Source organism: Triturus cristatus, chromosome 2_1 (assembly GCF_964204655.1).
Source record: "Triturus cristatus chromosome 2_1, aTriCri1.1, whole genome shotgun sequence".
NCBI lineage: Eukaryota > Metazoa > Chordata > Amphibia > Caudata > Salamandridae > Triturus > Triturus cristatus.
Window position 1 is genome coordinate 905,197,368 of NC_140581.1, and position 15,133 is coordinate 905,212,500.

Sequence of the window (15,133 nt, forward strand, 5' to 3'; positions counted from 1 at the left end):
CAGCATGCGCAATGTAGTTTTAGATTTGCAGTGTATCGGCGCGATACGATGACGCATCCGTTGTTAGGAAACAGACACTGATGACGCGTTAAACTGAGTCTGGTGTCCGTAATAAAGGGCGAATCATTCAAAGTAGAAACAAGAAGGACAATTCTTGGAGTTACTTTCATTAAAGGCTAACGAATTGTCAACATGTCGGCTTGTGTATTGCGGGCATAAAACTTAACTCGTTATTAAATGTATTAGAAATATAATTTCTTTTTCGGAAATAACAGAACTATATTAAAACTACGAACATAAATGTAGCGCGTGGACGGTGCTTGATTTTTTTTGTAAGGCAGAATAAACTGTGTCCAGGAATAAGTTATTATGAGCCAGAGGGTTACTCTCGAGCTCCTGTCCAAGATGGCGGCCTATGGGACGCGTGCTGGTCCTCTCTTTGTGTTGATCACACACCAATGCTCCGCTCTATGGTGATGGGCTGCTGGGGCTGAAGACGCACAGCCGTCTCCGAACTACCTCCTGATCTGCAAGAAGCAACTCTGACTGCCTTCCGAGCTTCTCGCAAGCTAGGGTCTGAGCCTGTCCTATTCACTTTCCCCACACGAACTTCCGCGGCGCTTCATTTACCCTGTTGCCAGCGCCATGTCCGAAAGCGAAGGCAGTCCGGAGCCCGGCCCGAGCCCCGACACCATCAAAGTCACAGTCAAGACCCCAAAAGACAAGGAGGAGTTCGCTGTGCGACAGGAGAGCACAGTGCGCGAGGTACTGTGAGAGCGACGTTTAACGGGAAACCGCGCGCAGGAGCGGGTTGTTGTTATCATCCATCAACAGGCTGGATAGCTTGTGCACTGAACATTTATATAAACAGGGCAGTTTGTTTAGCAGTCGGCAACCTCTGTAGACTTAAAGGTCTCTTGCTAGTCCCTATCTTAGTTAGTACTGATAATCTTTGCGATCTTGAATGAACATGCAGTTCTGGTTTAATACCATGGTGAATGTAGGCAACGCAGTATATTTGGTTATTTACTCCTGGCATAGGGTAATCGAGACCTCTAGAGCTTTGCACTCAGCATCTAGCGTGTATGCAGAATGACTTTAAAGGCAGTCTTTAAGCAATCTGAATAACAGGTGTTTCAGTTGCGATAGAAAAACGACCATTCATGTTTTGCCCTCAGGTGATTCGATTTCTTGATCCGCAGGTCGGAAAGAAATGCCAGTAGCTGGTTTTATTCTTTTACACAGCACTTTTGCGACACCTATGTTAATCTGCGCAGTTGTCCATGATTACTTCCGTATTTAGAGTTCCTAGGTTTCGGTCCCCAACCTACTGTGCTTGTCAACACCGTTATGCTAAATTTGCACCGTCTACTCACTACTGTCGCTGATGTATGGGATTTCCTGCTACATTGTTTGGGCTATAGCACCTGCTGTAGTTTACACTCGCTTTAGTGTAACGTGTATCACTTTAAGCCAACTCATTGGTATTCACTTACTTGGCCTAGGAAGGAGAGCCTGTTTACACGGAGAGGTCAGTAGCAATTGCTTAATCAATGAGTTTTATTCTCTTGAAAAGTAATATTACCTCTTTGTCACACCAGCCTCTCATTTTTTGAGGGAATGCGTTAGTCAGCCCAGTGTTTATTAATTAATGACACTCGGCTCTGTTCAGTGGCCCTCTTGGGTGACTTTCAGTTTTGCTTTTTCAGTCCCCTGCCGTATAATATTGGAACGTATAAGACGATCCACCGGGCTAGTTTTGCTTAGCGAACGTAAGACTTCTCTGCAACATCAGGTTCTATTTTACTTCTGTTGTGCTTGACAAGGTGCCTCCATGTGAAGTTTATGTATTTCGTTGTTGGTGCCCGAACATTTTATGTATAGAACACATTTTCACAATCTGATTTGCAGCTTTCCAAATTAATATTGTGCTTTATCTTCAAACACCAGTTAGTCGTCAAGAACATTGGAATAAGCATGCCTTAAAAACCCATTTTGATTGCTGTCCCAATAGACAAATGTACAAAACAACGCTACGCTACTTTTTACCTTTGTACTGATCACGACATAGGGCAGTGAAAAGATCTCCCACCAGAAGTGCCCTCTCCTCTTTTTGGTGGTAGTAGGACCAGCTAGGTATTGGAGTGCCCGCCAAGCGTAGGAGTTGCACTCGATGATGAAGCATGCCACCTAAGTGGGTGAGGGTTCTAGTATTGTGATGCCCTTAATGGATATACACAGGGACTTCTAGGGCAACTACTGTTAGGCAGAAGCTTACTTGTGCAAAGGTGCATGTGTTGCTATTTGTTATGATGGGAGGATATGCAACACCAATTTGAATCTCCCTATGGCCCATACCATCTCTGCCGAGGGTATTAGTATGACGAAGACTATATAAAAACAACCAACAACAGGTTACCATTTAATGGAAAGTTGTACATAGAAGCAGTGCACTGGGAATAGGGCAGCACTGCCGTTTCTCATACCTGTTTTAAATATTCTTTGGCCTGCTTTCTTTGAGGACAGGTATGTCCGTTGGTATGAGTAATGTATAAGCACCGTTTTTAGTAACTTGAAACTAATGGAAAGTTATACTTTTTTTTAACACATTTTATTAGGTTTAACACAGGAATAGACCTTGGTGGTGAAATTCACTATTGTAAAGTTGTACTTGATTGTATAGCTGAGAGTTCATTGTATAAGCGATGGTAATGAGACTGTGAAAATCTGAGGCATATATTGATTTGGTAGGTGGATATTATTTGTGCATATGTTTGTGTCTGATAGAATACCTCTTAGACTTTCTTTTATTGTTTTTGCTACTGTCAGCGAAGGACTGTTTTGGTCATTCAGGGACATTTACCAAGAATGGAATGAGATGATATCCAGGGTGATGTGGTAGTGTTTTTATCTCTCGTAGCTTCCATTGTGATGTTTGAGGTGATATGGAAGAGCGTACTCGTGGGGCTTTCCACAAGCTTATTTTAACAGGGTTGAACGGATGGTAACCCGTGAGCAGGTGCCTTTAAAGCAAAGAACCATGCACATATTCAGACAATGAGACTATAATATAGATCTCATTGCTGTACTCGTTATTAAAGGAACTCAAGATATTCTCATTCCCCAATACAGGGTTAGAACCTAGAGCCGCATAATGAACATTTATTATGTGAGTAATGTAATTAAAGTATGAGGGGATAAGTGCTGTTCAGAGATTCTTCTAAATTCATTGAAATATTGTCTACTGGAAGCAGCATGGAGAGCAGGCTGGGACCGTAAGTTGACTGGGTCGTTCTTCGTATAGATGCTTGTGACAGTGGGGGAAAAAAGTTAGCATCCTATTTACAGAAATTGTGGAGCTTATTACAGTCAGTCATGCAATGATTGCATGCAATGTCAGAATGGCGTACCACACCTTTGGGTTCGCTCGACGGATACCTTTAGGTTGAGGTGAAATGGTTTCTGTCAGGGTCAGAAGAAAGCAGAAATGTTGACAAAGACAGATGCTTGATATTCTCTGCTGCGATCACTGGAGCAGGATCTCTCCTGTTTCTCTCAATTTAGTCCTTAGAATAGCACTTTTAAATGCCTACTCGTCACAGACCTGATAGAAATAGTTAGTTTTCTTTTGAGTCCACTAGCAAGGAGCCGCTCCGAGAAGAATATGGCTAGTTGTAAAGCAGATTTTATGGCCTCCGCTACAGTGCCACACAGTTTGGGTCGAGAGCAATTCAATGCTTTCCAAAAAGCACAGTTGTTCATGGAGTTTTCTTTGAACAATGGCAGCACATGATTTATAGCACAGTGCGTGTTCTTATGTCAATATATGTGCTAGTAGTTTTCAGCTTATACTGTGTTTTTGAAAATAGTACTTAGAGGAAATTACTGTACAGTTCAAGTTATGTTGGTTTTACCTTCTGGATTTTCGATTGAGCTGGCAGACCTTCCTTACATCTTGACTAGTGATGTTTGACACTGTTGTTTTTTTAGTCACTGCTGCCAATGGCAAGGCAGTCTAAGAAAGCCAACAATGCCATTGATATTGGGGAATAGAGTCCAAGGGCACAGGAATTCGAAGTCCAACCCTAGATTCAGTCTTTACTCATAAAAGGCCTGTGGCATGCAAGTAGGTACTCAGCTGGCCAGGTGTACTCGAAAGAATGATTAGTGTTATTTCGTTGTTTGTCATTGAATTAAAACACACACAATAACATTTAATTCCAATACAAAGTGCAGTTCTCATGTACTGTTACAAATAAGGATAACCCCCCCCCCCCCCCATAGAACCATTTCAGTCTAAAAGAACAGCTATTACGATTTTCCAGATCCTGGCGCAGATTTGTGGACTGTAACTAAGCCAAAAATTCAGTAAGCCAACAACAAGCTATAATGCAGCAAAATATTGAGCAGTGTCTTCATATGGGGTTGCTACTCAAGACTAGTTGCACATATATGCTCTTTCGCCTAAATGTTTTCCATTTTGTGCTGTTATTGGTGCTTCGTTGGGTTTCGACAGAGACTTAATGCTTTCTTATCTGAAGTGAACACTTGATTTGGAAGAATGTGTAGATTTAATCAGACTTGTGTGTCACTTTATTTTTCCCATTCTGTATAGTCGTTGGCTCTGGCAGTGTGACTGATGGCATATTAAGTTGTTGTTAAATGTGGATTCCCTTTTGGAATGCCAACAAATGACTTTCTTTCCGGTGAACACCCATTGGCAAAAAGGTCACTAGCTTTGCGCATTGTAGTAGTTAGCCTGTTGTACTTTGGAATGTATTATGCGTAGAATTTGCTCTTTAGGATCTTTACATGTTTTCATGGGTCTTTCCTGCTGAGTTAGCTTTTTATGACTGATTTTTTTTGTGGGTTAATTTTTGTTTGTTTACAAAGTTTAGATAAACAACAGTTATGTCATTTTAACCTTTGTGTGTTTTCAGCGAATTATTATTTTAGTCATATTCAGCCGACTCCGCCTCTTCGCACAGCCTTTGGCGTTTAGCTCTGTGCAGTGGGCAGTTGGCTGCAGGTCAGGACCTGCTCCCAATCTTGCTGTAGGCAATTAACCTCTCCCGCACATGGCCACCAGGAACTGCGCCCCAAACCAGTAGTGGCAGCCCAACCCCCTGTTGTGCACAGTTTCTGCCCCCCTGTGAGCACCCATTCCCACACAAACACCCAGCCCATATTTTGTTTTGTATTCATTTTTTTCAGGTACTGCAGTACCTACTGTTCAAGCTTTGCCCTGGTGTTACAGTGCAAGCTTTACCGTAGGGATGAAGCCTGCGTGGTGGCTCCCGCTGGATTACCCCAGGACCTCATGTTAGGGTCAGTTCTGGGTTCCGCAGGAGTACCCAAGTATCCCTATCATGCCTCCTTATACAGGACACTGGGACCAAGTCCCCGAGTCATGTAATGGTAGCTACAGCATTTTCTTTATATTTGCTATCAGCCAATCACACTGCGGGGTACGGCTGGACTGGTCTCTTTTCTTCAGTACCGAAATGGAAGACATGAGAAAAAGCTCCCTCGGCTTTGCATTTTTGGTACCACAGGTCCCACCGTCCAGGTATACCTAACTTTTTAACTTCTATTATTCTAAACGTAAATCTCTTCAAAAGCTGAGTGGAATTACACAAAATCACAGAAAGTAACGCATTCTGTATGACGTTCTAACATTTTGCCAAATTTGGTATAATTCTGTTCAATTTTTTTTCTGTATTGAAAGGTAGAGTTTCATTGAGAATTAACATTGGAATGCACAGTTTGTTGGGACTCCCTACCCCATTACTTGGCCCATGCTTGACAGATCAGTACAAAACTTTCCATGAAGGAGCCGAGGTGGATGAACTGTTTTTGGCACAGTTTTGTGCAGTTGTCAAACTATTCAAAAGTTATTAGCAAAACATAAACGCCCTTCTAATGGAAACTCTGAGCAAACTATGATTACACAGTGGCGCTCACCACTTAGTAATTTATGTAGATGCACAGTGTCTCTTTGTTACCATTGTTAAGTGTGGGGTGAGGCTGTCATTCACTAGAGCCAAAGCTTCGAGTGGATTGTGATGCATCTCCCCTCCTCCATCATGGTAGTAAATGACATGTTACTCGCTGCCCTTGAGTGTATATGATTTATTCCATAACTGTTTTTGCATGTGCATTAGTTACAAAAACATGTATTGAAGCAAACTCAAAGCACAATCTGATTACTTAGGCCTATAGTATGAAGATCAAGGACATAAAGATCCAGATTGATCTCCCTCTACTGAGATCAAAAATCGAATTTGACTTTTGCACTGTAGTACCAGATGTCTGAATTGTGATTTGCACTGAAGTGCAGTCTTCGAGAGTCTAAGGATTCAGTTTGTATTATAACTGTGGCCACCTGCCAAAGCTAGTATATGCCAAGCTACAAGTGATATGGTCATCAGCTCATTACATAGAGCACAGGATATTGAAGTAAATTTGTGTACCTGCTGTTTAAGTGTTCAAAGTTCACACCTCTACTACACAGGAGAACGATGCTCGCAAACTGTTGTTTTTCTTCTTTTTCCCCTGTTATATGTAGGCAAAGCTCAGATAATGAATTGCCGATGTCACAACCATAATGTGCCACGTTTTCTCTTATGAAGGAAATACCTAAATAAGGGTCAAAATATTTCCTCACGCAGATGACGTTGCCAGTGCCATGTTTAACTCAAAATTGCGTTTTTAGCACACTTTTTGAACCCTTTTGCTGCATGTGTTGTACGTCTTAACTACTGTCTGTGTGGTTCATTATTCTTTTGAATACATTGCCTTCACTTACATTTTACACATTTCTTAAAAAGAATGTCCCTTTCTTGCCTTGGGGTTGCTTGCTTATGGGGACAAAGGTTGGAATGCTGACTGCTGTTTAGTAATTCAGTAAGTATGTATAGCATCTGGTGAGCATCAATCAAAGTTCATAAGGACTTTTATTATGCTGATGATGCCTATGTCACTTTTTCCAATCATTCTGGTGATCTAGTTTGCCTTTCTGGCCGATGTTGCCTTGTGGATGTGAAGGGCCTGGACAAATCGTAATCCAGACAAGGAGGAAATGGTTGTTGGTCTAGTAGTATTTTGATGACTGAAAAGAGAAGCTCCAGCTTCCACTTGTATGTGTTGTTAAAGCTCTCCCTATGTCCAAGTGCCGAATGAGAACATGCCTTTGACAGTCTTTTAGCACACTGACTGTCTATATGATCGATCATCTGTTTTCATTTAAGGGCGGTTGCATTCACTTGTGCCCTAGAGTCATTCGTCATTTTTTTTTAGCAACACATTTAAATAGAGGCGTGTGTGAACGCTGCTTATCGCCAAGACTGAGGGATACTGTCACTATCTGTGGTCGCATGTAGTCGTGCATTTCTCAGCCTCTCGTTATTGTCTATCAACTGCTGTCTTTTTATCATATTCTGTTACTATCACTGTACGTAAAATATTTCAGTATTGTCTACCACCTATCAGGCAGATTTCCATACGTCACTGGATGATCGTCGATTTCAAATTAAATTAATCTTAATTCGCAGATGCAAGACAAGTACTCATGAGGTTATCCATAGCCAATGCCCTCTTTGTCTTTCTTTTCATTTTAAAGAATCACATGTTTCTATAAATGAATCGTCACCTGGTTCTTGTGCCAAAGCTAAAGATGTGATCTGCAGGAATTGAAAGAGAAATTTTTGTTGCTCTTTTCTAAACTGTTTTGCTGTGTGTCCCAAAAACCTTTTTGCTGGCCTTGCACACTTATATGATTGTAAGGGGAGATGGTGTTTTATGTGACCTTTACATTACGTCACCATCCCAACTCCCTTCTGAGCATAGCCTATTTATTTTTATATAAGCTTTTTTATAGCTCACCTGCACCAAGGATGCGTTAAAGCACTTTACAAAGGACAATGTGGTGAACGTATGCAACAATTTAGCAATTCAAAGCATATTTAACTAGATATTGGCTCCAGTTCAGGTTGCCATTAGAGACTGCTTAGGTGTAGTTGAAAGAAATCAGTGTTCAAGGACATTGTGAAAGAGGCCTGGGAAGATTTTTCATGTTTTCCGGAAGCGAGTTCCATAACATTGTTGCTGTGCGTGTAAATGACTGAATAAGCTTTTGGAAATCCATTTTTTTAAAATTTGAGTCATTTCTTAACTTCTGAAGCACTTACGGGCTTGTATTTTTTAAAATTTGTGAAATAGCCATGAGTTTTTCTAAGTGAATGGCTTTGTGTATCAGGCATCCTGTTTTGCCTCTGATTCTGAACTCTGTGATGCACCAGCGTAGGTTTAAATCGGTGCCTTAAATGGACCGGTACTGTCAGTACCAGCACTTTTTAGGTCTCGCCTGACCCAGCGCATGCGCTGGTCTGGCGAGACTTAATGAGAGGGCTCCAAAAAGTGCTACCAGGCCAGCCTAGAGCTACAGTGCATGTGCGCGGGCGTGCGCGCTGCACTTTACTGCAATTACTTTCACTTTTGTGGCCGCACGGCCGCTTTTGATGTTTGATCGTGATCACTTTCACTTTAACTTTCGCGGCCGCACGGCCGCTTTGCATAGCCAATAGGGCTCGCTTTTGGGACCTTTATAAGTATTTAGTTATGCAACTGTTGCCAAAGGCGAGACCTATTGGCTATGCCAATGCTTGTTGATTTTGAGAGGGAGAGTACCGGCACTTCTCAAGAGAAATGCAACACTTTTAATTGGAGAGTACAGCCACGTCGCAGAAACAAGCAGGTACTCTATACCAGAGTACCTGCACATATATTTTTCCATTTCAAGCATTGGTTTAAATAATGTGGATATGCAATGATATTTCCTCATGAAGAAATGATCCATTGCTGTTGAGTGAATAATGGGCTTAATGGGAGCAAGGTATGACTGGAACACTCCCGCCAGAATGGCTTTTAGGGAGCCTAAATATGAGATGGTCAAAGCATGGGTGCCTGCTTTCTGCTGTGTATGTTTTTTCTCTCTAGAGGGCGAAGGTGAATGTTAGCTGTTGGAGCTACTAAGTTGATTTGGGGGATAAATAAGCCAGTGGGTAGTGTCAAGTGTGATGCCCAGGAATTTAGTTAATGGTGTATATAAGAAAGAAAAATTATCGAGTTCGACTTAATTTAGACATGTGGGATCAAACGTAAAATGTGTTGGGGGTCTGATATGGAAGAATGAAGTTGTACATCAGCCATTATTTTACTTTCAAGAGGCAGGATTGATGGAGGAGTGTATCAATAAAGGTGTTTTCAGTTTTTTGTGTGTATCATTTGCATGTTGATGACTGACGGTCCCAGACTTTTGTATAATTACTTGTTTGAAGTATAAATTGAACAGTTGGCACAAGTCTAGAAACTTCAGAGACTCCACACGACATAATCTCCCTTTAGAAGTGTAAATTTCCATGTTTAACAACTGAAATAAATATAATAAGGCTGTGAACCAACTCATGACTAGACATTGAAAGTTTTTCAGTTGAAAAGCGCTCAAGTTGAGAAAACAAGTAAGTTGAAGTCTTTCTCTTTTAATATACAGTGAATATCAATATCTAATGTAGTTTACTTAGCTCTAGAGCTTAAATTGATCAACTTGATTTCACAAAGCACTTGATTACCTGTTGTCTTTTTAGATCTAGCCTAGCACAGCGCGCATGCGTTGCTCTATGGGAGGCTTCTTGTGAGGGCTCAAAACGTCTCTGTGTGGGTCAGACTCCTCCCACACATCTGATTGGCCTTTGCGTGGGTCTTTCAATAATGAAAGCACACAGATGGCCAAAGGCGGATGCATGTCGCACCTCTAATTCAAATGTTCACACGGCGTTTTGCTCTCGGGAGCGAGCAGCGGCGCGCAGGCTGGCAGCTGCATTCCTCCACTCGTGGTGGATCAGGTTACTAATACTATATACTAAACACAGCACGGTCGCTTTTGCTTGTTTGTTCTTGGGATCCTTACAAGCTGGCAGTTCTCTTCTTGCGCAAGAGACCCCAGTACCCCCTTTGTTCATGTAAGAGCTTTGAACATCTTGACTTCTACTACACAAGACACGTGCCATCCAAGAAAGGAATGAGCCAAGGTGGCAAAATTAAAGGGTTTAAGATAATAGACTGTCCATTTTGGCAAAGAAATGTGTGGTGGCTTCCTCTGCTGCGTGGCATCGTGACATAGATTGTTGTCAATAGGGCTGTCGCTGTCGTAGGGACTGCCTCTTTCGTGGGGGGGGGGGTGCACCATTAGACCCGCAATGGTATCAGTAATGTCCACTCGGCCTTACAAGTACTGAAAGTGCCAGCAGTACTGAGGATGTGATACCGAGGTAATCTGGGTAGTTCATGAGGCACGCAGTTGACATGAGTGGCTTTGTGCATGTGTGTGTTTGCAGCTGATGCTAAGGTGCAACTGTGGTGGATTTAAGACAATCAGTGCCTTGAGAAAAGTTGCCAGTACACCTACGGCCGCTGGAGAACAATTTGGGATGATAATGGGATTGTCGCTACCAAGTGAGGGATACTTTCCTGGTCCGTAGCCATTGAGAATGTCTGTGTGTTTGTGTTTAGGGCAGGCATGCGGATCCAATGACGTCAGTGCTTCTGAAAGTTCACTTGATTGCAGGAACCGCCTTCTGCTATCGGCCGAGGAGGGCTGGCCTGTTAGAGGACTAGCATACGTGCAAAACTGAGATTTCATGACACGGTGGTGCCCTGAAAGGCATGTTGGGCTCTGGCGGAATCTACCTAACCTCTCAGGAGTACTACTGACCTGACATCTTCCACTTTCATCAAAGGAAGCTTTGTTGTTACTGTCTCTTCATATGTTTCCCCAGTCTCCCTCAATAAACCAGCCCTTTGCATCGAGGACCCACAATCTCGGTCGGGGTGCATCTGGGTAACACAGACCCAGCGTTCACGGACTAGAACAAGCATTTTTCACTTATAAGGACCCAAATGCGAGACCTATTGGCTATACCAATGCTTGTTTCATCTGGCTAATGATCATTGCATTTGCTTGGATGCTTTGGCTTACTGCTCAGTAACTATAACATTAAAATCAGTTTAATTAACACTCAAAGGGTATCTCCCAAGAAGTAATCTTTGATCATTAATAGGTTGCATGGTTACTGCGCGTTACTGTCTTGGTTATCTTCTTTTTTTCCTCTTACGGTAAGGGTTCCTTCGCTCTGTGGCCTGCTTCTTCTCGAAGCCATTGAAATTTGCCTATATCACTCTGTTGTATCTTTGTATATTATGTTTGTATATCTTGTGCCATACAGTTAGGGTTATGTGCTTGTATCTTTAACACAGAAAGCTGCATCACCCATGTTCTAGGGGGTTGGTGGACTGTGACAGAGATGGGTCCCTTTGTAGTTGGTTGTCTGCTGACTGGAGAGGGAGCACCAACAGCATTTATCTATGTGTGCAGTAAAGTTATCTCTTTGAACTTCTACTTACTCCATATCTTCAAATTACAAGACACTATGAACTTCTGCTTTCTCCATATCTTCAAATTACAAGACACTACAATCGTTTGTAGCGGCACTAGTTGCATCTCAGTTTTTCTATCTCTTTTGGAATGCTGAAGTGCCCTTTCTGTCCTGTCATAAAGTCGTTGTTCCAGGCTGAATGAGTTGTCTGCAGCTGTTTTCTTCTTTAAATATCTAAGCCACACACAAACATTTATGTGTTGTATTAAATTGTGTAACTGTATCTTTATTTGTTACAATAGTCACATTTAGTATTAACACAAGCAGTGCAGGTGTTAGTGGTGTCTGTACCTCCATTGTATTGACAGTTGCATTAATCTATGTATAGCACAGTTTCACTAAACATGGTAGCACGAATATGATGCCTTTTAACCCTATTTCCCAGCGTGGTGAAATTAGTACACCAATACAAACAAATAGTTAATTACGTCAAACTCTTGGGCTTTTAATCATGGTAGCAAGGTTCAGCAAAAGATCAATCCCACATTTTTAAAACATATTGATAAATCCGATCATTAGTCCTCAGGTATATTAATGTCCTTTTCCCTTCAGTCTAAATTATTTCTCACACAGTTGTACCGCAACTGCACTGGCGCAATATAAGGCATTTTGCTTTGTGATTTTTAGGGTTGCATTCCTATCTGATATCATATCCTGCTAGGTTTGGCTGTACCACCCTGATATCTCAAGGGGACAGTCAGCTGGGCCACCAACTGTGGTCGCCCAGTTTGATTTTTTTTCTCTCCATATGTACCAGTGTATTTCAATTATCCAGATGCTACAACGAACTGCATGCTTGAACTGTGCTGATTAGAAATAGTCTAGAACATCTGGCCCTTTAATTGCCCCATACTTTATTCCCCAATTGAATTTATGTAGTTTAGTATTAGCTGGTGGTCCTACCCATTTTACTTTCAATAGTATGGCTTGTGGAATAACAGTTCTTGATATGAATGAGAACGTCAGAGAACAGCTGTGTTAGGCTGTAGAGATTGAGATGTACCAAAAGTGTGCTGTGCTATTTTATTAACCAAAACAATGCAAGCAGGCTAAATCCCCTTTCAACCCATTGTCTTTTTTTTTTTTTTTTTTTTTTTTTAACCATTAAATGTCATTTATAATATTGAAATTAGAAGTTCTCCTGGGAGGAATTTTTAGTAGGGCAGGAGGATGGCTCTTTGTGTAAACTCGAAAGAGCAAGGGACTCTGGGATCTAAGATAAGTATTGGGATCACATTAAGGGGCGATGACAAAAAGATACTATGAAGTGGGCTAATCCTCCATTGCGCTGTCAGGGCATCAACTGACCAACTGCATGGTTGTCACCCTCTCATGTGCAAGGTGCAAGACTGAGTAGGGGCTGAGCCACAGCTTGAATAGAGTTTACACAACTGGTGGTTGTCTGCTTTTGTTAACTTGAGAGAGACTTGGGGCGTGAATACCTTCTCAAAATCTTGGCATCCTTAGCCTCAGCAGGAGTAGGTGGAATCTGAGCCTTTTATGCAGTTTTACAGCTTTGATTCCTCTTCCGCTACCTTTCTTGGCCATGGGGTTATTTGTTCAGCAATGGGCAGTATCCTTGCTAGTGTTGGCAAAGCTTGTAGTTTTCGTCTGAGAACTATTGTCTTGGGTAATGATTTTAGCTGTGCTGTACAGCAGCAAGCTGTCAAGGTAGTTAGAGCGGTAGGGGCAGGAGTGCAACCGGACATGGCTGGTGGGAAACAAGAATGGCAAGGTAAGGTGGGTGCAGAAGAAGCAAGAATGGCAACTGAGGGAGAGCAAGAAAGAGGAATACGGAGGGGGGAGCGGTAGACGAGTGAGAGTTGGTAAACACACTCTTGTAAAATAAGAAAAAAGTAGTGCCTGAAACATGAGCATTGGAAGCAAATGAGTTACAATGAAGCCAACCAATGGTAAGCCATTGGTGGGCGCTAAACTGTATGTAAGCTAACATGTCTCACAAAAGAGAGTACATGTGCTTGGGGGAGACCTAAAAAGTAATGACTGATACTTGTGTTACCAATTTCAGTTCTTGCCCATTGGCATCTTTTTACTCATTTAACACCTTTTCTGCCTGGTGCATGTTGGTGTATGAAATATTGGGGCTTTTCTGATCACCATGTCTTTTTTTGGGGGGGCTACACAAGCTGAGCATCCTGCTGCCCTTGCAGCCAGGCTGGTGCTCTGTAGCTACCTATGTGTTTTAGTCCTTATTACAATTAAAAATGTGTTAATCTCTTACTTATTCCCCACCCATCATACCGCCAGGCTCTGCATGCCATACCACAATAAGCACACCTCTGTGGTCATCATCTGAATATACTTCCTACATAGGCTCAACATGAAGAAATCCACAACACACCCAACATGGTGTAGCTTTCTATCCATTTGGTTAATTACTTTAGAATTCCACTAAGGGGTTGTAAGCACTGCACAGATGCTACAGTACAGTAGACACATAGATGTTTAGAGTTAGTTAAAATGTACATTATGGTTACCTTAAGTAACGTGAGTCATGACCTCCGACATTTCTAGCCTTAAAAACGCTACTACCGTGATATAAAAAAGTTTGAGGCTCATCTGAATGGGAAACCATTGACAAGTGTATGGTCTGAATCATTAAGAGGGGCAGGCCGGTCACTTGCTGAAATTAATTTCCAAACCTGACACCTCATCATACTGGTAATCTGTGTCCATGGCGATGGGCTGAGTGATCTGGGGTCTCTAGCAAATGGGAGGACACAATCCACATATGAGATAATCTATATATACAGAAACTCCAGTTCCATCATTGCATGTTCATACTCAAAAGGCAGTGGCTTCACAGCGAGAACAAGCATTAAATGATATGAGGGCAATCCTGCCTCATGCTGATCTGCAAGTCAGCAGCAACTGTGTGCAAATGAGATGCGGGTACGGTCAAAGCTCTCACCTGCTTATACCGACAGCTGTCGACAGAACGTTTGCAGCCCCTAGTGGCGCTGAAAGATAAATGGGAAGCTGACCTTGGGAGGCCCATCCCCGAATTGACATGGCCACAGCTGGTGCGGCGGGCCTGGAAGGGCACGCGTAACGCCCGGTTTCAACTGGTGCAATTCTTCACGCTCCACAGGGCATACTTGACGCCCGTCAAGATACTGCAGTACTTTGGGGGCGTCCTAGCACAGTGCCCACGGTGTGGGGTGGACGGGGCTGACTTTCGCCACATGTTTTGGTCTTGCACGTCGCTGGGCAGCTATTGGGAAGACGTCATAGACTGCCTGAATCAAGTGACAGATCGTACCATCGACGCCGAGATGGGCGCCTGTTTGTTGCTTTGGTTTCCCCATACCCGTCGCACGAAGGTTACTAGTAAGTTTTGCGATTTAGGGTTGATTATGGCTAAGAGGGAGCTCATCATGCATTGGAAGTCAAGGGCGGGGCCTAGCTTTCTGAGGTGGAGGGCGAATTTTGCAACATGGGCAGGCAGTGAGGGTACACTTCGTTTGCAATTAGCGCATAGAGCGGACCACGAAAAGGCACTAGCAACAGCCAGAGCGTGGGAGGCATTGGTGGTTGAGCTCCAGGGACTATTGTGCGATGCCATAGACGAGGGGGAGATGCCAGAACACACTGGGGATCCATCGCGGAGAGATTAGGAG

General features: G+C 42.7%; 1 protein-coding gene across 1 annotated transcript in view; it reads left to right on the forward strand.

Annotated features, from left to right (window-relative positions):
* The first annotated feature begins 384 nt into the window (after positions 1 to 384).
* UBQLN1 (ubiquilin 1) overlaps positions 385 to 15,133 on the forward strand; it is a 512,801-nt gene continuing 498,052 nt past the window's right edge. Inside the window, exon 1 of the mRNA XM_085633159.1 lies at positions 385 to 765. Within this exon, the coding sequence (XP_085489285.1) occupies positions 646 to 765 (120 nt within the window). The 5' untranslated portion in view covers positions 385 to 645. The remainder of the gene's footprint in view (positions 766 to 15,133) is intronic.